Source organism: Rhipicephalus microplus, chromosome 5 (genome assembly GCF_043290135.1).
Source record: "Rhipicephalus microplus isolate Deutch F79 chromosome 5, USDA_Rmic, whole genome shotgun sequence".
Lineage (NCBI taxonomy): Eukaryota > Metazoa > Arthropoda > Arachnida > Ixodida > Ixodidae > Rhipicephalus > Rhipicephalus microplus.
Window position 1 is genome coordinate 152,588,604 of NC_134704.1, and position 26,881 is coordinate 152,615,484.

At 46.9% G+C, this 26,881-nt stretch overlaps 1 protein-coding gene across 1 annotated transcript in view; it reads right to left on the reverse strand.

Annotated features, from left to right (window-relative positions):
• Positions 1-16,870, reverse strand: part of LOC119174161 (glutamate receptor ionotropic, kainate 2) — a 76,202-nt gene extending 59,332 nt beyond the window's left edge. The window contains exons 1-2 of the mRNA XM_037424983.2: positions 16,715-16,870; positions 11,624-11,785 (exon numbers count right to left, since the gene is read on the reverse strand). Of these exons, the coding sequence (XP_037280880.2) occupies positions 11,624-11,785; positions 16,715-16,808 (256 nt within the window). The 5' untranslated portion in view covers positions 16,809-16,870. The remainder of the gene's footprint in view (positions 1-11,623; positions 11,786-16,714) is intronic.
• Between the last annotated feature and the right edge of the window lie 10,011 nt (positions 16,871-26,881).

Genomic DNA, 26,881 nt, shown 5'->3' on the forward strand with positions numbered 1-26,881 from the left:
AAAGCAAGCAGCTGTTGCGTCTGTGAAGGTACATGTCAAGTCGTCGCTAATGGCTGCAGTAAAGGCGGAAGAAGAAGCAGGCTCACCACTAAGGCTGTCGTAGGAGAAGACGGCATGAAGTGGCTCGACGCACGCAGGCTCGGGATCTTTCGCGCAGGCCACCGTGGTGTTCTGAGGAAGTAGAGTTTTTCGCATGTTGTATTCATGGCGGTGACAAGTGTGGAACCATTGAGAAAACGAACTACACCGGAAGCGATAATGATGCCTTTACCGACGCAACTAAATGATGGTGAGACCATGGTGAGACCAAGACGGCGCCATGGTCGATGTCCTTGGAGGTAATAGCTACAATCTGCTCCCGACCTGGTGGTAATTCGACATCTTCCGCAGCTGTCAAACGAAGTGGCCTCTGGGGGTCGTCGTTGAGCGTGCAGTCCGTGTCGGGGAGGTGGACGACGCGTTGGCCACAGCAAATAGCCGCGGAGGCAGAAGAAAGAAAATCCTACCCTAAAATTAATTGGTGAGGGCAGTCAGTCAGGATGGCGAACAGAATGTGATGCTGGATACCATCAATAAAAACGCGGGCTGTACACAAAGCAAAAGGGTGAATGGTATACCCCTGTGCAGGAACCAACGTGGGTCCATCGTAGGGGGTCATCACTTTTTTCAGACGTTGGCCTAAATCGACGCGCATAACAGAAAATGCCGCACCCGTGTCCACCTGAGCATTCACGTACCCTCCTTCCGCTACCACAGAACTCATGTTGCACGGGCGTGCTGGAGGAATATCAGTCCTGATTCAGAATGCCGTTTTTCCCCCCCGAAACTGCATCACTTAGTTTTCCGAATGACTAGTAGTGACGAATGAGGCAGGCCGAAGTGGGGAGGAGGAGCGGCGAAAGGTTGATGGTGAACGGCGTCTGGAGTTCCAGCTGTTCGAGGTGCACTCGATGCGGGCGGAGATGGAGACTGGTGTGGAGGTGATGAATGGCGTTGACCTTGATAGCACGAACTATCTGGTTCACACATGTCGCAACCGCGGCGCTCGGCTTGCTGGCGCTTGCAGCAGAAGCGAGAAATGTGGCCGCGATACCGACAGTAATAGGAAATTGGGCGAGATGAGCGCCAAGGGGAAGGGTAGAAACCATGTGGAGTACCTGAAGAGAGTGCCGTAAAGTGTGCAGAGGAAGGGTCAGGCAGGAACAAACGAAGGTTGAGGGGGAAAGGGGCAGCGACCGACGCGTACGATGGTAGCGGCAACGTCGTGTTTACTTCGCTGGGAGGTGTAGCAGCGACATGCGCGTAGGTTCGTATGGGTCGAGACAAGGGTGACTGGACGTGAGCCGGAGAGTTCAGAGATGTCAGTTCCCACCTGATAATGTAGCGTAATGCCGCTCTAGTGTACTGTGGAGAACACAGTGGCGAAAGTGAGAAACCCACGTTCGGCAACTCTTCACGTAATATGTCTCTTATGAGGTCACGGAGAGGTCTGTTTGTCGTGGAATAATGCTTGCCAATATTTGGTTGTAGATGAACCGAGTCCAGAGTATCGAGGCGCTGACATGTCGTGATGATGTCGGCTATGGTAGCCGGGTTCTGAGCAACCAGGGCATTGAAGGCAACAGGGCCTGTACCGTTCAAAATGTTGCGTACTTTCTCGGACTCCGGCATAGATGAATTGGCACGCCGGCAGAGCGCAAGAACGTCCTCGATGTACGACGTGTACGACTCACCGGATTGTTGTTGGCGAGTGTCGAGGGTTCTCTTTGCGACCGCGGACCGAATGGCCGGTGTGCCGAAAACGTGACGGAGCTGCTTCTCGTAGGTCACCCAGTCGGGTATGCCGATGATGTGGTTAGAGCACCATGTCTTCGCCACACCGGTCAAGTAGAAAGAGACTAAATGGAGCTTGACGCTACCATCCCAGCGATTAGCAGCACTCACGCGGCTGTGCTCATCGAGCCAATCCTCCACGTCTTCCCGCGAAGACCGGCGAAGAGAGGGGGATCACGCTGGTGGTTGTGTACGTAAACAGGAGGTGCGGCTGGAGACGGCGGGGGAGAGATAACAGCAGCGCCGGCAGGCTCGTTCTGTGACATGCTGCCAGGCAGTGGGGGCAATCAGCGGCCTGAACGCAGCTCCAGGGAGTCGAGTGAGGTGGGAGAGGACCGAGTACTGAAAATCCACCTCCACTACGTATGGCGTCTGGGTTGAGACAGCGTTTATTCAGCCCAAGGGCTCAGCAGTGAACGGGCACTCTGAGACCGAGTGCGCACACACCCAATGATGATTGTGGTGACACCCAGTAAAGATGAGGACAGAGACCCCGACGGATGATGATGATTGTGATAATGCATATATGAAAAGGAGCGCATGACGAATGCCCACAATATTACTAATACAAAAACTTTATAGTAAGTAGATGCCAGTGATCATCAAAATTTCATTATAAAATTTGTAACGTTTGCAATTTGTAAGTTCCTTTACTCTAAAATAGAATAATACTTTATAAGACCACTCAACTATTGGCCGATCCCCCCCCCCCCCGTGGTTATGAGCCACAAGTGAAGGGCAGCAAGCAAGCAAGCAAGCAATCAATCAAGCAAGCAAGCAAGCAAGATGGCGTATGAACCAGTGAGACTATGTCTATAGGCCGTTTGTTCACTTTTACAACTATCCTTGTAGTTTGTGGAGCAAGGAGACACCTCTTATTGAACTTCTTACAATAAACTTATGCTTATGTTATCAAATATTATGGACTACAGTGGGCAAACGTCGGAACGGTCAACCCCTTATAATATTTTTCAAGCCCAATCTACGCACAACTGCAAGCTTCAATTATCTATTTTATGCTATTCGAAAGACGGCTGGTGGTTCACCCTCTCCAGCTCTTTGCACAGAAACCCGCCATTCATGAAGTCCTTCAGCAGTGAACTCCACTGGCACCGTGCTATTGTTATTGCGTAGTCGTGCTTCATTTTCCGCTATTCATTAACGCTGACGGATTCATTGGCTCGAATAGTAAACGCACATATGGCTCAAGTCTTGATTAATGTTGACCATTCAGATGCAACCTCACTCGACTAAGGAGGTAAAAACAAGCTCACTAGAATCAGGGCCTCCTAAATCCAGTCACACGATAACAGCACCAAGAGCCGGCCAGTCGGGCAGTGGCCGTAGAATAATTCATGTTGAACGTTTGAACTGGAGCTCTGATTCAGGTTCTAATGACTCACAAATCGAATTCGAATCAATAAATATGAAACGTTGAGCGTCGCCTGGAAAGCAAGGGTCCGCAGTGAGTCGTAAATGTAAATGTAAATAGTATTTAAAAAATTCGCATAAAAAGGATTTTTTGGAATATAGCTTATAGGAGAAAGCAGTCAATGCTGCCGGTATATATATCTTCAAGATAGGTGGATTAACAATTTTACTGTGGAATTGCCGGTCAATTTTGTCTGAAGCTAGTGATTTATTTTTCTTGTGTAATCAGCCTTCCCTCGATGTTAAACTGTTGTAAAAAACTTGGTTCTAAAGAAAAATAGCTTTCATTTTAAATTACCACATATTTTGATAATACCGCCCCTCTTGAGGTGGTGGTTTAGTAGTGTTTATATCTCTACAAATTGCGTTTTGCTTAAAAATTGCAGGTCAAGTAAAAAATTTACATAGTGAAATTTTAACGTTAGACATATCTCTTTCGGGATGCTTATTTCCTATCTGGTGTTCAAAATTCTAGTGTTTTATATAATGTACTTTTGTCTAGGAGGAAAGACATAATACTAGTAAAAGACTCTAATTCTCATCACACCTCGTGGGATGTCAGAACACACATGAGTGGTAAGTGTTTGTGGGATTTTGTTACAAAGAATAATTTATCATTCAACAGCCATTGAACCCCCAGTTTTGTGCACAATCAATCTGATTCTGCGATTGGTCTTCCTTTCCATAGTCCAAGCCTGTCTATTTCTGCATCATCTACTTGGAGGTAGTGTTCAAACAGCGATCATTTTCCCGTACTGTTTGAGCTGGTATGTCTCGTGATTTCAGTAAACAGTCGATTTCTCACATCCCCAGGTGGTCAAAATTTCCGGAGCCCTCCACTACGGCGTCTCTCATAATCAAATGGTGGTTTTGGGACGTTAAACCCCACATATCAATCGATTTCTCACATCAAGTTTAATGATTTTATTACATTTGAAAAGACACTATGCGCGGCTTTGTTAAAACGAACAGATGAAAATTAAGAGCGGAATGTTACAAACCTTAGTGATGTCATAAAACAATCTTAAAAAAAAAGCTAAATTCAGAGTGCAGGTCTTTAAACAAGGCCCTTCGAATCATTTGTGGAACTCTGGTCGTTCACATCATTACAGACTAAGAAAAACGGTGTGGCAAAAGTGGCTCTATAACCAATGTCCTAGAAACTGGAACGATTATAATTACGTGCCTGCAGTTTTTAAGCGAACAGTTGCTGCTGCGAAGCATAGCTACGATAGTAAACATACCGAGTTCCTTTCAAAGGCTGACAACAGGAACTCGCTCTTTAACTTCCTTGACATAAAAAAGTACTTACTTCACCAATAAACATTGAACGAATAGTGTCAACGTTGAACGAATTGCCTAGTTTTCTGAAAATATTGCTAAAGGACTTAAGGACACTTCACGGCTGCTTGCTTACACCACTCACAGTCTCCTGTTAAAAGCGATGACCTTGAAGAGGTTACAGCGGCGGAAATAGCACAAGTAGTGGAAATCTTGCCCAATTATGCTCCTGCTTCTGATGGCATAACTGCATCGGTAATAAAAATAATACATAAAGTATCACTCCAGGATCTACTTGCAACAGTTAACCACCCTATTGGAAATTTGGGGATTCTGCCTGAGTGGAAGTGGTATACCACTTCTTAAATCAGGAAAATCACCATTGGACTTGACAGCGTATCGCCCTATTGCCCTTGTAAGCTGCTTCGGAAAAGTGAAGGAAAGAATGGTTCTATTTCGTCTCGAGTGGTACTTGGAACAATACACTAAATACCCTTCTTGCATGGCAGGTTTTCGTCGGGGCCGCTCCTCCATTGACTGTGTCCTTGATTTATCGACATTTGTTCAACAAGAAAAAAGTCGCAAGCGCATATCAGTGGCACTCTTTCTTGACGTGAAGGGTGTATATGATAATGTAGCTCACGATGCCATCCTCACTTCTCTCGCAGCAATGGGCATTGGTGGACGAATGTTTCAATGGATAAAAGATTGTATAACTGGCAGGGGTTTCTTTGTGCAAACATATGAGGGTACAACTGCCCAACATTACACCTACTGCGGAGTGCCTCAGGGAGGTGTTTTAAGCCCCACATTGTTCAATGTGGTCCTCATTGGTCTGGTGAAGGTTCTGCCAAAGTCGGTGTGCCTATTCATATACACCGATGATATTTGCCTCTGGAGTGCTGCAGTTACTCGCCCTCAGGTGCGTGCACGAATACAGCGGGCGGCAACAGGCACAACATCCTACCTTTAGAAACAGGGCCTGACTATATCAACTGTGAAGTACGTGTTGATCGCGTTTACACACAAACCAATGACGCCATACTATGTTTACATCAATGGGCAGAGTGTCAAATATGCATGGACGCATCGTTTCCTGGGCATAATTATCGACAGAATTCTTTCGTGGATCCCGCATTGTGCGTACTTGAAGAAGAGACTGCTATCTATTGTGCATATAATGAAATTCATGTGCGTAAAAGCGTGGAGAACGTTTGTGGCCTCCATGCTACAGTTGTACAAGGCCCTATTTCTGGGTCTATTGCGCTACAGCTGGCCGGTATTGACGAACACTTGCAAATCCAATACTCATTCATTGGAGAGTTAGCAGGGTCAGGCGCTGCGTATCTGCCTAGGATTGCCCCGACGCACTTCTACGTATGACCATCCTACTACGTATGGCCTTCTACAAATGACCATCTACGTAGGACCATCCAGTCAGGACATATAGAGTTGTGGATTGCCTCAGAGAGCACATTCGACATGCTAGCCATCTCCCCGACCACCACTGGGCCCTTCTACCCTCCGAAAGACCACTTGCTACGTTTTCAGACGTCAAAGCCAAGCACCTAAACAGCATTCCATCAGGATATACGCCAGCTACGAAAATTGCATGTCCCTTGTGTTGCCTCGACCAGCCGCAGGTACGTCTAGAAATTCCGTGAATCAAAAAAGAAAAGCAATCACTCCAGAGTAGCATTGAAGCAAGCAACACGGCTATTATTATATGAGTCGTACTTGGACCGAACGCAGATATGCCCTGACAGGTCAGTCTTGTCCAGCAGCTCATCAGGTGCCGTTGTAATTCCGGTTGCAGCAATGACAATCAAACTTAAGTTGTCGCATACGACTGCGTCTACGGCATTAGAGCTTGCTGGTATAAGAGCCGTTTTACAATATCTTGTTCAAGAGCATCCAGGAAAATGGGTCATATTCTGTGATTCGAAGACAGCACTTCAGAGTTTGCAGTTTGCCATGCGTAAGAGGAATCATGAACAATTGGTACATGAAATAATGCATTGCCACCATCAAGCTCTAGCACGAGGTCATCATATTATATATCAATGGCTGCCTGGACATATCGGTATTACTGGAAATCAATTAGCTGTTGATGCAGCCCGCTCAGCCCATGAAGGAGCACGTGTGGTCCCGATTCCTCTATCAAGGACTGATTCAGCAATATCACTTCACTTGCTGGCTCGATATCTTACACGCATGTTCTGGTCGGGTACTAGCTTCCGAAGGTGTCACTTATATGAATTGGATCCTTCGCTCAAGATACAGCTACCATGACAACTTTCCTGCTCCGATGCGGCACTCTTATGCCACCTTTGGTTAGGTGTTGCTTTCACAAAGGTGTACTTCTTTCGCGTCAGTATGGCAGACACCTCTACATGCGACTCCTGTGGAACTGAAGAAACCATCAAACACGTCTTGTGCAGCTGCGCTTGCTACGACACGCAGCGGTGCCTGCTCCGGATAGTTTTGCACCAACTGGACTCTAGACCATTCTGTGTGCAGAAGATTCTAGGACCTTGAGCATCTGCCTCCATTGCACAGAAAGCGACTAAAGCACTACTACATTACTTGAAGACAACAAACCTGAGCGACCGCCTGTAGACTGAGTGTGCTCCCCCAAGTGTGCTCGTGATTGTGTGTGCCTTATTTTTCTGCAACCTCGTCTCTCCTATTCATCCCTTCCCCAATGCAGGGTAGCAAACCAAATGTGCGTCTGGTTAACCTCCCTGCCTTTCCTTGCATCTTCATGTGTTTCTCCGCCTGAGTGGAGAACCGCGAAAATAAATCCTTTCTTGATGAACCTTGAAGCTGGGTTTACTTTAGATAACAAGACCTACTTCACTCTCATCTATATTGTTTAATCTAGTTGAATCAATTACACTTTAGGATATACAACTTGTTGAACGAAAGCATGATTTTAAGCCCATGTTCCTCAGGCGTGGCTGCTCCATTTGGTGTGCCCACACTCTAAAAAGAAAAGGGGTATCGAAGTTGCTCCTTTAGAGGAGTAACTAACCAGCCAGACCCATTAGAATATTTTCATAGTAACTGTGAAGGAGTAACCACACTCTCGTGATTACTCCTCAAGGGAGCAACAGTTAGAAAAAAAAAAGATGTACAATCTACTTGTAAGCAACACATTCAGAAATAAACTTCGGAAATTCGCAGGGAAGACACGGGAGTCAAACTCCCGACCCCTCCGTAAGCAAGCGCGTACACAAACTAATACACTTCATCTCGCTGCACCACCGGCTGAAAGGAAACAAGCTTGTGTGGGCACCGATGGGTCGTTTGCAGACGGCACGAAAATTCTGCAGTTACTCCAAAAAAAAAAAAAACGGGTGCTTTACTCCACAAGGTGGAAAGTGTACCTCCTTGCCTTCCCATGAGCAATATCTGGCGTACATTTAATCTTTTAGAGGAGCAAGAGCTGTTTGCGGGCTAACGGCGCCGTTCTTCCAGAGTGCATGTTGATTTGGAAAGCAGTATACAACTAGCTCGTTCTAAAAAACAGGTTGCCGCCTTAATAACTCTACATTGTATCAGAAACTACAGTTTTACATGAATGCTCTGGACACGTGGTTGAACGACATTAATCTGTCAATTAACATCAGGAAAAGCGCAATTTCAGTTTTCCCACTAAGTGTTCTTGTGAAGATTTCGACTCTTTATTGCGCATTCACACGCGAGGAAAAAATCCCGCTTCATTGAGGACCGATCAGTCACGTGATCAGTTCCATCCGACAAAATCGCGGAAGCGTCGCTTGCACGCCGCCGGAGCGCAGCTCACGGAATACGCGTGCACGCTCTCGAATCATACGATTACGCAAGGCTTCTCTAGCTAGAGCACCAGGTACATGCAAGGAGGTTTAAAAAACAATTGCTGGAGTGGAAATTCTTGCCCACGAGTGAAGCCGTGCCAACCGTAAGATGGCGACTGCGGCTGCTATCTTACTAAGGGCATGATGAGCTGTTGGCATTCGGCGATCGAGAAGGGGCGTTTTCCTCGCACGCCCAACCTTTTCGGGTCAGATAGTGCTCAAATGCGTCATTGTGTTACTAGTTTCTTTTAGTAAGCCTCTATTTCAAAGCACATTTTATTGCATATTAAGTCATCTATAATTGTTTCTGTGGGTTATTTCATCGGAAACTACAATCTCATTATTTCTAGCTAGAGAGAGAGACAGATTCATTTACAGAAAGGCAGAGAAGTCGACCCGAGTGATAGCTTGCTCTAGCCTGCTACTCTACACTGTAAGAGGGGAAAGGGGAGAACAAAGACTAATAGATGACGATGGTGAGACAGAGAGGTGAGTATATAGAATTCTTTCCAGCTGGGAAAGATGTTATAGCCACGAATATAGTCCAGTAGCATCCAAAAGGTTATAATCACTCTTATGACTACAGTTGCACTGTTGGTGTCTGGCCGAGGGCCCAACACGTTCTCATTAGTTAATGACCTACTGCGATATCGTTCAGTAGAAGAAATCAGTATTTGTCGTTCACGTGCGTATGCTGGGCACCGACAAAATATGTGCTCAAGTGTTTCTGGCACATCTCAGTGCTCACAATTAGGACTGGCGTCACTGCGACCGATGATATCTGCGTAACGTCTGGTGTACGCCACACGAAGACGAATACGGTGGATCGTACTTCCGAGTTGCCATTTCAAGTTAGGGGGCATGTGGAACCTCATTTCAGGGTCCCAATTCTGAAGTCGCCGGTGTCACCCGCTATGATTTGGTCCAGTGCTGAAGTGTGTAGCTGCGCATCACGCCACGAAGCAGGGCGTTCATGTCAGCTCGTGAAAATGCAATGCGTACTTCAGGGGCACTGCTTAAGGCATTTTTAGATTGAGCGTCTGCCTCTTCGTTTCCCATTATTGCTAGTTAAACTAGCCTTTAGACTAATAGACCAAAGCCACTTGATGTCTAAGTGGGCGCAACCAGAAAATAGCATGTTCCTAAGATCTTCGTAGGACCAAATCTGGCTTCGCTATTGCTGGCGAATCATTGCGCGGGCTTCCGCTTCAGGGTACATGAGTGTATTTCAAGGTGGAACGCTGTTTGAAACAACGTTTGTGTGTGGGCATGTGCGCGAGGTATTTCGATCCCTGGCGCGGGCGGAGGATGCTGGACGGGGTGAAGATCGGGAGTTCTCATAACGTGTGCGTCGTGTGATGCGCTGTCCACTGCGAAAATTTCTTCTCCATCCATTCGTGTGAATCCAGCTTTACAAGCAGGACGTTATCCCGCAGGTGGAATCGATTAAGAATTTAGGAGCGGCTTATTCAGAAAAGCTAAATTGGAGTATGCATATAGAAAATATGGCAGTTAACGGAGCACGGGTGGCAGGGATGCTTCATAGGCTCAGCGATAAACGCTGTGGTTACCTCGTGATGTGCATGCTCGTCCTGACATATTGTTTGTATATTCGCCCTATATTAGAGTTTGGCTGCGTCTTGTTTTCTGGAGCTCCCGCCTATACAAACTTCGACCAATGGTACTTCTGCGCGAAGCATGACGATTATATCTTCGCCAACCTAAATTTGTCGCTAATAATAGTTTACATAAAAATGCGCACCTGCCTTCTCTTCTTACAAGGCTCGAAATACTAACATAGGTACATTTCTGAAAATAAATGCATACCCAAAGAGGAGGTCGCAGTATCTTTTCAATAATGCGCCGACGGCCTTTTTTGAACAATAGTGGTCTAGATTAAGGTGCCCACAAGTTATTGTCGTACGGAAGTTCTTCGAAGCATTGCAAGTAAACATTTGTTAAGTACTGGTACTAAGGAGACCTATTTAAAGAATTAAAATAAATTTAACAGTATATTTTCTAAGAATGGCGAAGAGCTTTCCAGTAGATACCTGAATGCCAGACTACCTGGCAAGATTGAAATAAAATATTGTAATAGCGGCTGGTGCTTCAGTTTGTGAAAAAAGGCAACAGTGGGAATTGCATCTTCAGTGTTGGAATGGTCTTTTTCACTTCGTTTACCTAATTTCACCAATTTATAGAGCGGAATGACTTGCAATTGTCTCTGCATTACGAGAATTTTCTTATATTACATATGCTGTCATTCTTGCAGACTGCAGGTATGTCTGTTCTTCATTAACCGCACCGAATATGCCGAATGCTTTAGAAGTGTTTTATGCCCTTGCCCCGAGACATTCACGTCTCATTCAATTGGTATGAGTACCAGGTCACAAAGGTTTAACCCTCAAAATATATGCAGATATACTTGCAGTGGCCTCACATAATGGTCCCATAATTTCTATATAGCCGTTGCTAGCATACATTGTTGGGGCACGATTTGAAAGATTTGTCACATCGTATAACTTTGAAAAGTCTCGCTTGGCAACGTCTCAGTTTTCTCATCTTAAGTACCTTGAAAAATAAATAAATAATGGTGCTCCTCTAGAAGGGCGGAAATATCATTTACGAGACTACGATGCCGAGTCTCTCGACTGCATCTTTACTCACAGAGGTCCGGTCTGTTACAGTCACCCTTGTGCCTCCAGTGCAACGAGAGTTAATCTCTGCATCATTTCCTCTTAACATGCACGCTGTTTGCATATCAAAGGCAAAGACTGCTTTAGAAGAACCTCTCCGTAGGTTGACTTTAGGTGTGTCCCTTCCGGTTGTCTTTTCCTTTGGAGCAACTGAAAAGGGCTTCGGGCACAGGAACGTTTGGGAAGCTGTGCGCGATTTTCTAAAAGAAAAGAAACAGAATGTTAAGCTTCAGCATAAATTTACTTTTTTTCAACCCTATAGCTTGTTGGGCTTTCTTTTTTACTCTATTTTTTATTTTTTTATTAATCCGTGTTTTACACATTTCTTCTTTAAAAGACATCCCTAACTAAACGTATTCGGCTGGTAAAGCAATTGGCACCGCCCAGATCATGGCCCATCCCCCGTGGTGGGTTGAGCCACCGTTGCTAGTTTACTCTAGTAACGTTGTGTTGAGCGGGTTGAGCGAGTCATCCAAGGGCCAACGAACTAACTAACTATACATTTCACATATCTGGTGTGTCGCGCTATAACTGCGCGCTTACCTTTGCGGTACGCTTGCAACGTGCCAGCGTGCTCGTCCAGCCGCTCCACTTGCAACGACAGCTTGGCCTCGGGCAGAAGCACGGGGTCCGTGTTGACGCGGTCCACGGCGTAGCGCAGAGCGCTCTCCGCAAGCGCATCGTCATCGCCTGTGAGCAGAGCACCTGTGGGGCAGAACGTTACAGTGTTGAGCATGTCCGTTCTGAGCACCTGTTATATTTCACGCCTGTTTTCTCTTACTGAGAGAGCAAACATATGAATAGCCTAGGTGCACTTTTGCCATCGCTGTCACCGTCCTACTCCGTATAAAGTCCAAATAATTAACGTCGTCTATAACGTAAGCTCTTAAAGCTGCCTTGTTTGTTTGCAATTATTGCCCCGCCGTGGTGGTCTAGTGGCTAAGGTACTCGGCTGCTGACCCGCAGGTCGCGGGCTCAAATCCCGGCTGCGGCGGCTGCATTTCCGATGGAGACGGAAATGTTGTAGGCCCTTGTGCTCAGATTTGGGTGCACGTTAAAGAACCCCAGGTGGTCGAAATTTCCGGAGCCCTCCACTACGGCGTCTGTCATAATCATATGGTGGTTTTGGGACGTTAAACCCCACATCTCAATCAATGTTTGCAATTATTAAAGTTCTAATCTGAACATTCAGTATTATCCTTTTTACTTCTAACACTTTAAAAAAAAAGAACGCTCTTGTTACTTCTTGTTCGCACCTAAATTTTTCCTTTGTACTAACTTAGGTGGTCCTGCCTGCGAGTTGTTACCATGGGACCTCCACCTGCATATTTACCTGCTATGTACTACATTTTCGATGACCACAAAGAAAGAAAAAAAAACGTTTGATTGATTGCTTGATTGATTGATTGAATGATTGAAAGACTGAATGTTTGATCCCTAATAATGCTGGGCCTGCCATGTCTTCTATGCACGAGTAAAAGATCGTCATCCTTGCCGACGAACGCCGATCAAGAAAAGATTAAACAAACCGGACTGTCTCAGTTTCTGGAAAGGCGTTCCGGAAGGGTACTGCGTGGCTCCGACAGGAGGACATACGTGTTTCACCTCAGTTATAGAGTTCAGCGGACAACTCGTCCCTTCACACGCGTTGTGTTCCTATCCTACAGCTTGCGGTGAAGCGTTACACAGTGCGACTGTTAATTCACTTGCCGCAGCAACTTCATTTTGTCATGCCACTCTTTTGATTGAGTTAAGCCAGGTTTTGTGATAGAGGAGCGAGCTGCCAGCATTTCTTTGAACAACATTCCGATTTGTCAATATCGCGTTGCAGGCCTGTAGCCCGTAATATTTTTTTCATGAGGGGGAGGGCGGCACTTTTAGAAGGCCTCGAAAAACACATATTCTAATCATATATTGTTCTGAGTAAAACGCCCCCTCTATACGAATTTTGAGTGCAGGGGGGGGGGGGCGCTTGGGCACTTTTCTTCTGACTAAATGGCTATAGGCCTGCCACATTGATTGCTGTAGCCTAGCGGTGAGTGTCCCCCTTTTTTATCGCTTTTTCTTTCTATGTCGAATTTATCGTGACCTCTCTGAACCTGTAGACTATAAGGTGTGTGTTGCGCCACATAAATTTCATCGCGCTGTCACCTAAGGCAGGTAACTCACGCCTTTTCTTTTTAGCAGTAGAGGGCCTTTCTGAACGTTGTAGCTGCAAATAGAGGCTATTGCAGCAAAGGTGGTCCTCGCGCAACCACTCTGAACGTAGAATCTGGCAAATGCGATAGCCGTGTCCAATCGAGGGAGTGAAGCCAGCACAAAGGAACGCCACCTCAGCAGCCACATTTTATTTGGCACCCATTTTGGGTGACATATTTCTCGCGCATAAAGACCGCCACAATAAAAAACTACCTCGACTTGTCTCTTGTTGTAAAGGTCTGTAGGTCTGTAGATGATTTCATAGTATTTGTTGATTGTTCAGATGCCGATTTTGAAGTTGTTGTCACCAGTCTTCTAGGTTTTTTCATGGATCACTTACATCCTCTGGAACTTACGCATGAGCTACCGTCTGGTAATTCAATTAGGTTCTTGGACCCAACCCTCTGTCTCCGGAGCACTCGTTTGTGCTGAACGTTCCCACCAAAAAGTGGTAAACCCATTTTACTTTTCCACTCAGCTCACTCAATGCTGATGAAAAGGGTAGTCATTATTGTTTACCTTAATGCTCTTAGGTGGTCACGCCCGCACTCAATGCAACACAGTTTCAAAACAGAGGTCGAGCGAGTCTTAAGCGCTGGTTACTCGAACTGATTTCTGCTGTTGCGGAAAAGTTTTTGAAACAAATAAAGAATCAGGAAGGGCAATCTCAGCCTCAAAATGCGTCAGTTCCTAAAAACTGTGTTGCAGTCCTTTATTTGCACAACGTTTCGCCTAGACTGAAAAAAAAACAACAACTGGGAAAAGCCCCAGAAAAGCTATCAAAGCTTTGTGTGTTGGTGAATCATCCAGCTGAAAACAAAGCAAGATTATCCGTGAAACACAGAACGCACCTTGTTCCTTGTGCTATATGTGTCGTCTATCTTCTTCCGCTATCCTGCGGTAAGATATACATAAGGCAAATCGAAAGGTGCTTCAATAACCATTTAAGAAAGCATTATAATAATTTGCACAATGCCATTCAAGGACATCTCGGCATCCACTACCATTACTGCGGCTGCGTGCCCCTCTTTGAGCGTTGCGAGGTAATAGGCAAGCACCACTCGCAGGCCATGCGTGATGAGATAATTGAAGCATATTATCACATAAGTGAGTTCGCCATCAGTTGCGCTGTTGCAGAAAGAGATCGCGTATCTCGATCATTTTTATGCTGGGTATTTTTTGTTTCCAGCTCAATCAACAAGTGTCAAGAGTTTTGTTGACATTGTATCACAGTGGTTGTTAGCTGCACCCTTCTACGCATGTCCAATCCTTTTTTATTTCCCCTATATATATTCACACCACGCCGCTATTAAATCATTCTTGAAAGTCAGCGCTCCTTTCTATCCTTGTTCATTGCTTGCGTAGTTACGCTGTATGTGACTCCATATATAGGTAGCGCTGTTCGTATATTCAGTTCTCTCCGCACTCGTTCTGTCGACTTTATTCTATTTCTGCCTTTCTTCCTTTCTCATCTCCTTCTCTCTTTCATTTTATTTATTTCTTTCTCTTTGGGCACTCGTTCTCTCACCTATCAGGGTCATTGCATTCCACGCCGGACAAATCGGCACCCGTGCTTTGAGAGCCGAGCAGAAGACGAAGAAGATGACAAAGAGAGCGCATTCTGGTTCGTGACAGTTTTCCGGTGTCGCCACAAGCATAAATAAAATGCTTAACATCTCCGTTCTAAGACCCGATGACCGCCAATAAATAAAGTTCAGTTACATGCCCAGTGCTTGTTTTTTGCTGTTCCTGGTGTTTTTTTTTTCGCATTGAAGTTCACATACATTCCACTCACTTATAATAATCGTCTGGCTGTGTTTTTTTTCTTTTTCATAACTTTTTCACGGAGCGCCTGTTACAAGATTTTTTCTTCTTTTTTTTTTCGCTCGTGCTTCCCATTAACGTTCTAATGCAGCTGTCGTGGCTGTGAATCGAGACTGCGTCCTCGGGCTCGGTCGGTCTAACCGCTGAAGCAGTACCGCAGGTACAAATAGGCAGCACAAAACAAATATCGCTCCCTTATTTCTGAAAGTAGCACCGCGGTCCTGATGTTCTCAGCACGAGCAAAGGGCCCACTTGAATTGGTGACAAATTCCAGCAGATATGATTGAAATCAAGACGAGCTGTTTGGGCGGTTACCTTACCAAGAATAGGTTAGTCTGGCGACTGCAGTTAAGCTTTCCGCGTGAAACGAAACCACAAAATACAGTGTTTCAGTGTCAATTCAGAGATGTCCCGTTCCAATCTTAAAAATGCAAAAACGTTGGTGTCCTTCTGCCTAGATGAAAACTGGATGAAAAATAAGTAGCGCAGCCAAAATGTTTTCTGGGAGGGTTCAACTATACGCTACGTGTGTTAGTGCATGTATTTGTATGTGTACTTGTATATACACACATGCCCAGCTCAAAAACTTCGCGAGAAGAGACAGTTTGAACAGCCTCCCCTCGTTCCTGTCTAGGGCAGTGGGAAGAATGGTATACAAATCACGTTTGTTTCATTAAACGGTAAACAGTAAAGATTCTGTCACATCATGCATTTTTTTTTTAATTTTCAAGTACTCGCACCGAAATACTACATACAGGCCACCACTCGTGTTCCTCATGACAGCACTCTATAAATTGCCCTTCCAGTGGTCGGTGGACGTAAACTCTTGCCCGAAGTGACAACTAATTATCAATGGCTTGTTGAACTGAAAATGTGCTAGCATTGAAATGCTCCACTCCGTGAAAATGCACATTCCTAGGTCGTTGAAGCACTTGAACAGCCGGCTGTCGATCACTCTGAACACTGACCCGGTCTACCTTCACCACATATGGTAGAACAAAGTCATTCACAAATTTTACTGCTATTTCGATTGAAGAAGTTTAAAAACTGACGCCGCAAGAAAGATGTGACAAAGTAACCAATCAATTTTCAAGTTCTCTCTCCATCAAACTGTTATACACAGTCCACGATTATGACATCAACACTTTAATCATTGTGCAAGCTGCTGCGCTGACCCAAGTGAGCAAACAAATCGTTCTTGTAGGACTAGATTCAGGGAAAACGTTACGTCCAGGACCTTGCAGGTCTCGGATCAATTGTGCACTGCGAAATAGGGATGGGTACGACAAGCTTTGTTGGCCGTCACAAGTTTTCGAGGTCAGCCATGGCTGGTAAATAAGTAGCTGCGAAAAAGAAATTCCCGGGATCCTTATTATGGAGAAGACGAAACATTGCCGACTCTTTCTGGATGGTATGATTCACCGTTAACAAGCAGAAACCACGGGAACATTCTTTTTCCTTCTCTTAAACGAGCTTATTTCCGTTTCACACGTGGTGGATGTAGTAGTGCACGCAGGCAAGATCGAGTATCGAATTGCTTTCAAGGTTCAGCGCTGGCCACGTCTGGAGAGGCCAGAGGACACAACCATGCAAGAACGCATGCACACTCACCGATCTTGATCACCTCTGGCAGCGCTGCCTCCGAGTCACCAGCCGCCAGCAGGACGGCCAGCAGCAGCAGCAGCACCGAATTCACCGGCGCCATGCTTCTTCTCCCCCTTCCGCTCAACGCTGTCCCTCTGGCTGCCGGGGTGCTGGTGCGGCTATTCGCGTCCGCCGTCTAAACTCGGCTCTTACGCTCGCCGCGCCACGGGCCGGACAAGGATCGCGACTGCAAGGCCGTCGCGTCTCGAGCCCTGTCACGGGCACAGGGCCCGTCGTTCCGGCCAGATTTCTCGGGGGTCAGGCCGGCCACGATCTAGCACGCGCAGCCCTCTCCCTTGGGTTGCAGTCCATCCACGATGCCGGTAAGTTAAATGGAGTGACTGTCTCGACGGTAAGCAAGTGCGTAAAAGTCTGGCAGGTTTTCTAAAGCACTACAGGGTACATCTCGACTCTTGTACCTCAGTAAAGTGATTGAGTGCGATAGTATAATTAACTACCACTCCTCGAATACCAGAATATGCGAAACGCAGGGCTCAAAGGAATACTGCATTCGCAAAATGCACTTTAGCCTTTGTTTCGTTAATATAATAAGTTTATTGGTATTTTGTTTTCCATGAGGCCATGCGTGTTTTCCAGTATTGTCGATGTAGAATTTCGTAACGTCGCACTTCTTTCTCCAACACGTTCTACATGGGGGTTGCCTTGGGGATTATGCCAACACACTCCCCCCTTTCCACCCCCCGAAATTTCACGACTTTGCATTATTACATAAATAAGCACCCCCACAAACACTTCTCTGCAGCTGTTTCATACATAATGTTGGCGATAAAATACGTATGGTTCATGATGATTATAAAGAACTAAGAAAGTTTCATAAAATGCAGAAGGTTCATGATGTGCATGAACAACTGAAGCAGGCTCGCAGTCTCAGCCTACTCACTTTTTACTAACACGCGAAGATGAGACAGACATTTCGTAAAAACAGCTTTCGCGGCCGCTTCACCACACTAAACTTTATTTAACCAACACATTTCACACCAGCTAGGTAAAAAGCCAAGCCCTGCATTTTTTTTTTCGACAATACTGGCTCAGTTCCATGGTGCACATTTTGCTACATCACTCGTTTGCGAACCACAAACGCCGGAGGCGGCTTCAAGTTATTCTACCTTTGAGTACCCTTTACCCTGCGAATGCTTCTTGGCACGACCGGCGTGTGTCCCGCGAGCTAACCAGCTAAAGAGCGGTGAAAGGCAAGAAGTGGTTAGCTTCAGCAGCTATAATGGGCACAACTGTCTCGGCAATTCCGCGGGTTCTTGCGGTCTCACGCATCTGTTATAAGGTGTAAGCCGAGTTCACGTTGGCGTCGCACGAATGGTCATGCATGAGCGAGTTCAAATGCACCTGATGCCTTGGTTCTTTCTAACTTATATTTTCATTCCGTTCATTCAAGGTGTTCCTTTAGTCCGTTTAAGCTATATAAATGAGCTTTCTTCGGAGGCAAGAGTCAGGTACCACGAGGCCAAGGCTGCCGGCAGCGTTTTGTAAAACAGCGGTGACAGAAACAGAAGGAAGCAAGGAACGGAACTGGCTTATTCTGTGAATGGTCTGGTCTTATGTGAACCTTTTAGCTATGTGCATGTTCGTTCACGTGTTGTTTCTTGCGAATTTTTTGCATCATGTATAAAATGTGCTCCTTTTTTTTTTCGCAAAGCTGAAGGCATGAAAGGGAGAGCTTAGGAGAGCATTACTAGTATTCTCACCTTGTTACGATTCAGCGTCACGCGCGGAAGTACACACATATTGACCAAATGATCAAAATGACAACATTCATTATAAGCGCATACAGTCTCCAAAAACCAAAACTTACATTACTATCTATCTATCTATCTATCTATCTATCTATCTATCTATCTATCTATCTATCTATCTATCTATCTATCTATCTATCTATCTATCTATCTATCTATCTATCTATCTATCTATCTATCTATCTATCTATCTATCTATCTATCTATCTATCTATCTATCTATCTATCTATCTATCTATCTATCTATCTATCTATCTATCTCTCTGTCTATCTGTCTATCTATCTATCTATCTATCTATCTATCTATCTATCTATCTATCTATCTATCTATCTATCTATCTATCTATCTATCTATCTATCTATCTATCTATCTATCTATCTATCTATCTATCTATTTGCCGTATATGCCAATCCGCAGCCTGCAGTTGCTTCTACGTGTTCAGCCAGCGCGTTCGATAAAACCTTCTTTCTCAAATCGTCTGTGTGCAGCTTGAGGGTTTGCTAAAAGTTGGCTGTATCACCGACGTAACGTACGAAAATGCTATCACAACAAACAACGTTGACATATTAACAATTTTAGCCTAACAAATCATGTACCCATGCATTATATAATGTACGCCGTGTCGTTCTCTTGGTTCACATCTTCAAGTGCGTAGTAACTTCTGAGTTACCTCGACGCACTTAAACGCAATTTCTTTAAACCGGAATAAATATTGGAAAAAGGGTTAATTAATCAATGTTTTACCGCTCCTAGATGAATGTGTCATGATTGTCGGTACGTGGACAGGGTGTTCATCGTTTTGAGCAGCTTTTTTTTTCTAGTTCTGATTTGTTTTTTGTGTGATGGTACTAAGATGATGTTTCGCTCTTTTTATTATTCACATAAAATATTAGCAAAAAAAGATTCCCGCTGTTCTTAACTTTGTACAAACATTACATATATTTTCCACTGCATGATCTCGGCTGTTTGTATATTGTCACGGTAATAAAATCAGTGCAAGTAACACTATAGCAAACAGTGGAACAGCTTCGATCGAGCAGCGCAAGTTCGTCGTCGTCTTGCAGGCGGGAAGGTGTTAATCCTGTAGTTTCTTGCAAGGCGGTGTTATATGCGAAAGTTACGAAAGGGAGGACACTGTTCCAGTTAATATAGTTCACGTCGACATGCATGAAAATCATGTCTGTGATGGTGTTATTGAGCCGTTCTGTTAATTCGTTAGCTTGTGGATGGTAAGCTGTCATTCGGCAATCTACGGTGCCGCTGAGTGTCATCACTTCTTCCAGCAGTTGGGCAGTGAAGGCCGTGCCTCTGTCTGTTAGAACCCCGGCTGGTGCACCATGGCGGAGGACGACAGCATGAATGAAGAAATCCGCGACATCGCTTGCCGTACCGCGCTGGAGTGCTCGTGTTTCACAGTAACAGGTTAAATGGTCAGTCCCAATTATTATCCAGCAATTCCCCGCTGAAGATTTTGGAAATAGACCTAACAGGTCCATGCCAACTTGTTCGGTTCTCGGGGTGGTTTCACAGGGTGTAAAAGACCAGCAGGTTTCACGGGCGCAGCCTTGCGATGCAAGCAGTCTCGCCAGGTTTTGGCGTAGCGATTGAGAGTACGGGACAGTTTGGGCCAGTAGTACGTGTGGCGGATATGAGCCCGAGTACGCGTGAACCAAAAATGCCCGAAAGATGGTTCGTCATGGCACGTCTTAAGTATGTCGTCTCGCTTCACAGATGGTACGACCAAGAGGGCGGTTCGGGCGTTGGGATCAAAGCTCCCCTTGTACAGGACGTTGTCACGAAGGAAAAATGATGAAATCGTGCGCCTGAATGTTCGTGGTGGCTGTTCAAGCTTGTCCTCGAGATAGTCGATGACCGGGCGAAGTTCTGTGTCATCATGCTGTTTTTGAGCCAAGTCGGAGGCTGTGATGGCTATGAGGAAACTTTCGTCGTCAGTTCGGTCAGGAAGAATCGACTCGACTGGGGCACGCGACAGGCAGTCAGCATCGGTGTGCTTGTGTCCTGACTTGCAAACCACCATATTGTCAAATTCTTGTAAGCGAAGACTCCATTGAGCTAGGCGGCCTGAGGGGCCTTTAAGGCCTGCAAGCCAGCACAAGGAATGGTGGTTGGTGACTATTTTGAACGGTCGCCCGTAAAAATACGGTCTGAGCTTGGCTATGGCCCACACGACAGCTAGGCATCCTTTTTCTGTGGTGGAATAGTTCGTTTCAGCCGATGATAACGCATACGACTAGCGTAGGCGATCACTTCCTCGATACCTTCCTGCCATTTCACAAGGACGGCTCCGAGGCCAACATTGTTTGCATCTGTATGCACTTCAGTGTCGGCATTTTCGTCGAAATGACCCAAGATTGGAGTAGTCTCGAGGCGTCGTCGTAGCTCGCAAAAAGCTTCTTGTTGTTCTGAGGCCTACACAAAAGCAATGTTGTCTCTCGTGAGTTGATTTAAGGATTCTGCTATTCTTGAAAAGTTCAGAACGAAGCGAAGATAATATGCACAAAGGCCAAGAAAACGGCGTACGTCCTGTTTGTTCGTCAGAGTTGGTAAGGCAGCGACAGACAGTGTTTTCTCGGGGTCTGCACGAATCCCTTCACTGTTGAGGACATGGCCGAGAAACTTGAGCTCCTCGTAGCCGAAGTGGCGTTTTTCAGGCTTGAGCGACAGGCCAGCTGTTTGTAGCGCCTCAAGTACTGCACGAAGACGCTGAAGGTGCTGCTCGAAAGTCGATGAAAAAACGACGTGGTTATCTAAATAGACAAGACACGATTGCCACTTGAGACCGGGCAGAACTGTGTCCATCATTCGTTGAAAAGTCGCGGGAGCAGAGCACAGTCCACAAGGAAGCACCTTGCTTTCGAAGAGCCCGTCAGGAGTAATGGAGACGGTCTTTTCCCCGTCATGGTCATCGACCTCAATTTGCCAATAATCACTGCGTAGATCCATGGGTGAAAACTATCGGGTGTTTCTAAGGTGGTCGAGTGAGTCGTCAGTGCGAGGAAGCGGATAAACGTCTCTTTGTCACGGTGTTCACTTTGCAATAATCAACACAGAAACGCAATGTGCCGTCTTTCTTTTTCACCAACACAACCGGTGATGCCCATGGGCTTGTAGATGGCTGAATGATGTCGTCAGCAAGCATTTGTTGTACTTGGTCGTGGATGGCGTCTTGTTCTCTGCAGGAAACTCGATAGCCATGTTGTCGAATAGTCCTTTCGCTGGGCTCTGTTATGATTCTGTGCTTTGCGACGGGTGTCTGACTTTGGACGTCGTGGCAAAGCAATCACTGAAGGAAATCAGGAGGCTGCGAAGACTCTCTTGCTATGAAGTCGACAATGCGCTGTTCACATCAAGCTTAACCGGAGACTGTTTGTCGCCGCGAGGTCCGGAAGAGAGTTGCGCGAGTGATAAGCTGGCTTTAGAGTCTCCGATTTCTTCGAAATAAGCGATGACACACTGCCTCATGAAGTGCTGGTATTCATGACTGAAATTTGTTAGTAGAATTTTCTCCGGCTCTTGTGTCAGTTCTATGAGACCACGGGCGACGCACACTTGACGAGAAAAGAGCACGGACACATAGCCTTCCGCAACTCTGAGAGCCGTTCGGTTGATCTCACTCAGCACGTTACCCAGAACACTGGAACGGGGCGGTGCTGTCAAAGGATCGTCGGATACACGCAACGCCATCATACACGATTCACAATCCTGAGAATGGCCGTTACGTGAAAACGTCACCAGCGATTCTCGGAGACTTATGATAGCCCCATATTCTTGAAGGAAGTCTAATCCCAAGATGACCTGTCTGGAGTATTCCCGCAGTACGACGAAAGTCCCGATGAAGGTCGAAGCGCCAATATATACTCGGACAGTGCACATCCTAACCGGCGTCAATATGACTACCCGCGGTATGAAGCTGCGGACCGTTCTATGATGCCCCACTTTTTGAAGAGCAGCTGCGAAGTCACCACTCAAAACGGCCGAGTGATTGTCGATGGTTATAAAAATATCAACCGAAATTGCTCTGTCGATTTCAGAAAACTTTGTGACAGATATCGGCGGTGTCAACGTGTCGAGGCGGAGGATGTTTGTCAGTTTGGTGGTCACACTGTAAAGAGCTTTGCTGAAGTGCCTGTTCTATGGTAGTAGCTTCCGCGATGAATTCATCGACAGTGGTTGGGGGCTTGCGTATGAGTCCAGCAAAAAGTTGCTCCTTGACACCCCGCAGGAGGAGTTGAACTTTTTTTGTTTCATCCATCTCTGGGTTAACGCACTTAAACAAGCGTGACATGTCTTCGACAAACATAGCCACGTTTTCATTTGGCTTCTGAACCCGGCTCTGCAGAGCCTGCTCGGCTTTTTCTTTACTTTCGGGATTTCTGAATGCCTGGCATAGCTGTCGCTGAAATTCCTGCCAGCTGGTGATAGACGGCTCATGGTTTTCATACCAAATGTGAGCATAGTCTTCAAGTGCGAAATAGACGTAGCGAAGCTTCTTGGTGTCATTCTATTCGTTGGCGGCTGCGATCCGATCGAAGTGGTCTAGCCAGTCATCTACGTCCTCAAATATATAACCATGAAACGGCTTCGGGGTGCGTGCTGTGTAGACTACGCTTGGGGTGAATTTGAATTGGTCTATGTTGCTCTCTTGCGTTTGACTTGCCGTTATGGTGGTCATTCTTACCAAGCTCAAGGAACCGAATTCAGGTGGTAGTCCTAGCAAGTGGCGGCTAAGGCGAAGTGCCAGGTTTTCCTCCGGAACTGTTGAAATTGTGGCAGAAGCTTGAAGCGGCTTGAGTTAAAATTAGCGAATTGGTATTGTACCCAGCACCTCCACCAGTTTGTCATGGTAATAAAATCAGTGCAAGTAACACTGTAGCACACAGCGGAACAACTTCAATCAAGCAGTGCGAGTTCGTCGTCGTCTTTCTGCACACCAAATCCTTCATCACGTACAAGGAATGATCACACTAGCCACGCAACATCCAGAAACCCACTAAATGCTCGTGTCAATATTCTATTGCACCTATAAAACTTGTAAAATTAATTCTTAGGTGACGCCTCAAGGACGTGGAGCACAATGAGGTTATTCTAATATTGCTGTATTCGGCATTTACCCTTGCGTCCACTCGGTCCTTATGTATTTGGAAGAGAGAAATAAAGATTCCATTTTGATTCAACTTGCACCACAGAGTGCCTCCCCTTTCCGCTCCGCCGCGGTGGTCTAGTGGCTAAGGTACTCGGCTTCTGACCCGCAGGTAGCGGGATCGAATCCCGGCTGCGGCGGTTGCATTTTCGATAGAGACGAAAATGCTGTGGGCCCGTGTGCTCCGATTTGGGGACACGCTAAAGAACCCCAAGTGGTCGAAATCGCAGGAGCCCTCCACTACGGTGTCTCTCATAATCATATGGTGGCTTTGGGACGTTGAACCTACATATTGCTACCTGTAGGCTGCCACAAACCATAGTGCGAATGCGCGTGTGCGCCCGACGAGGAAGATGAGGCTCGCTGGCTGCTCGAGCTCGGAGCCAGACTGGCCAGTGCTGCAACCGCTCTTGCAAATATATTTTTCGAATATATTCGCAATACTTTGTCTCGTTACTCACGTAACATATTTGGTGGAGGTGGAACGATCCCCGTCCTCACCACGCAGCTCCGCAGTGGCCGCATCCTCCAGCTTTCCGCCATGGCTTCCAGTGACAACGCGTCCGCTTCATCATCTGCGGCTTCTCCGACAACCTTTGTCGCCGTCCAAACACCACGTGATCCCGGGACATTTTCTGCGCAACCTGGCCTCGACGTCGACAAATGGCTTCGCCTTTATGAACGGGTCAGTCAAACTCACCGTTGGGACCCTACCATGATGCTCGCTAACGTTCTCTTCTACTTGGACGGAACCCCGCGTGTCTGGTACGAGACAAATGAGTCCGAACTCACCAGCTGGGACACGTTCAAGGAGAAGCTACGTGACATCTTTGGGGACCCGACCGGTCGCCACGCAGCTGCACGACAGGAGCTGGCTACCCGTGTCCAGTCGCCAACTGAATCGTATGTGTCATACATCCAAGAAGTTCTCGCTCTTTGCCGAAAAGTGGACGAGGCGATGTCTGAGGCTGAAAAGGTTGGACACGTTTTGAAGGGGATCGCGGACGACGCCTTCAATTTGCTGGTGTACACTAACGTCTCGACCATCGACCGTGTAATTCAAGAATGCCGCCGTTTCGAAACAGCAAAAAGCCGTCGGGTGCGCCCTCCTTTTTCTCGGTTGCCAAACATGGCGGCTACGTCCACCTGCTCCGATTCTACCGTCACACCGCCCTTTGAGCAGAGTGTAACGCGTATCGTTCGACGGGAACTTGAAGCAGCAAGTCCAGCGCCGCTTCAGCCCACTTCTTTCGAACATACGATACCGACAACCCCCGCGATCTCCGTTATTCAGGCGGTCGTACGACAAGAATTCGCCAACCGCGGGTTCCCTGATGCTTGCCCCATCTCTTGCCCCTCCTCCAGACCAATTCCCACTAATGCACCTCGACGTGACCCATTTGTTGCTCCACGATCTCGCAACCCGGCGGAATGGCGAACTCCTGACGACAAACCGATCTGCTTCCGGTGCCACCGCGTTGGACATGTCTCCCGCTACTGCCGTGCCTCCTGGACGCCGCCACATAGGAGCCAGTTTTTCGCACCTTATAGCCCATATGAAGATCTTCGCCGGTATTCGTCCAGCCGTACCGCCCCTGCTTTCGACACGTCTAACAGCCGCCTTCCTGCTCGTTCTCCGTCCCCTCAACGCCGTCGTTCCCCGTCGCCCCAGCCACGCCGCCATCACTCGCCGCCTAACTTTTCATCGTACCCGACGGAAAACTAGACAGTGCAGCCCCTGGAGGTAGTGCTGCATCATCCCTGTCTGAACCAAACCCTCCATTGACGCTTCATACGAACAAAAATCTTGTCGATGTACACGTGGACGGTATTTCTCTGTCGGCACTAGTCGATACTGGCGCTCATGTGTCCATCATCAGCGTTCATCTTTGTCGCCGCTTAAGAAAAGTACTCACGCCCCCTGCTACCGAAGCTGTACGTGTGGCCGATGGCGGCACTGTTCCTGTCATTGGCATGTGTACGGCTCGCATACGCATCGCCGACCGTTACATCCCTGTTCTATTCACGGTGCTCCAGAACTGTCCTCATGACCTCATCTTAGGGATGGACTTCCTGTCGACCCATTCTGCTCTCATCGACTGTTCCGCTGGTACTCTTTGCTTAGACCTTCCTCTTCAGCCGGATATTCACCCTGAACCTCAACACGGCCTTTCTGCCACAGACTTCCTCCGCTTACCGCCTAAAGCCCTCACATTCACCGAATTTGCCACGACCTCACCCGTATTGGATGGGAATTACATCGTCACGCCGATTCCTGATGTCCTACTGGCACGTGACGTCACCGTCCCTCACTGCATCGTAACTGTAGCCTCCAACCGGACCCGTCTACCCGTCATAAATTTCGGCTTCACAAAGCAAGTCCTCCCTGAAGGCATCCTAATTGCCACGTTGCGGTCCTTAGCCGATGATCACGTCACCACTTTCGCAGCCGACGCATGCCCCAATTTTCCTTGTCGCCCACTCGATGCCACATGCCTCGACATGTCAATACGTCCCATGATCGACCCTGACCTTCCCCCACCGCAATCAGCCGCTCTCGCACGCCTTCTAGCTTCCTACCGTGACATCTTCGACCTTGACGACCGCCCACTCGGCCAAACTTCTCTTGTAAAGCACCGCATCAACACCGGTGATGCTGCTCCCATTCACCGTCGACCGTATCGCGTGTCCGCGTCGGAGCGCCAGATTATTCAAGCTGAAGTGAATAAGATGTTAACTAAAGGCATTATTGAGCCCTCATCAAGCCCATGGGCGTCACCCGTCGTCCTGGTTAAAAAGAAGGACAACACATGGCGTTTTTGCATCGATTACCGGCATCTAAATCGAATCACCAAAAAGGACGTGTATCCTTTACCACGTATTGATGACGCCCTCGATTGTCTCCACGGCGCACGCTACTTTTCATCCATCGACCTTCGTTCTGGTTATTGGCAGATTGCCGTAGACGAGAAAGACCAAGAAAAGACCGCCTTCATCACTCCAGATGGCCTATACCAATTCAAGGTTATGCCCTTCGGTCTATGCAATGCCCCCGCCACGTTCGAACGTATGATGGACTCTCTGCTACACGGGTTCAAATGGTCAACATGCCTGTGTTACCTAGACGACGTCCTCGTATTTGCACCTACGTTTGAGACCCACCTTGAGCGTCTGTCGGCCATTCTCGACGTCTTCCGCAAAGC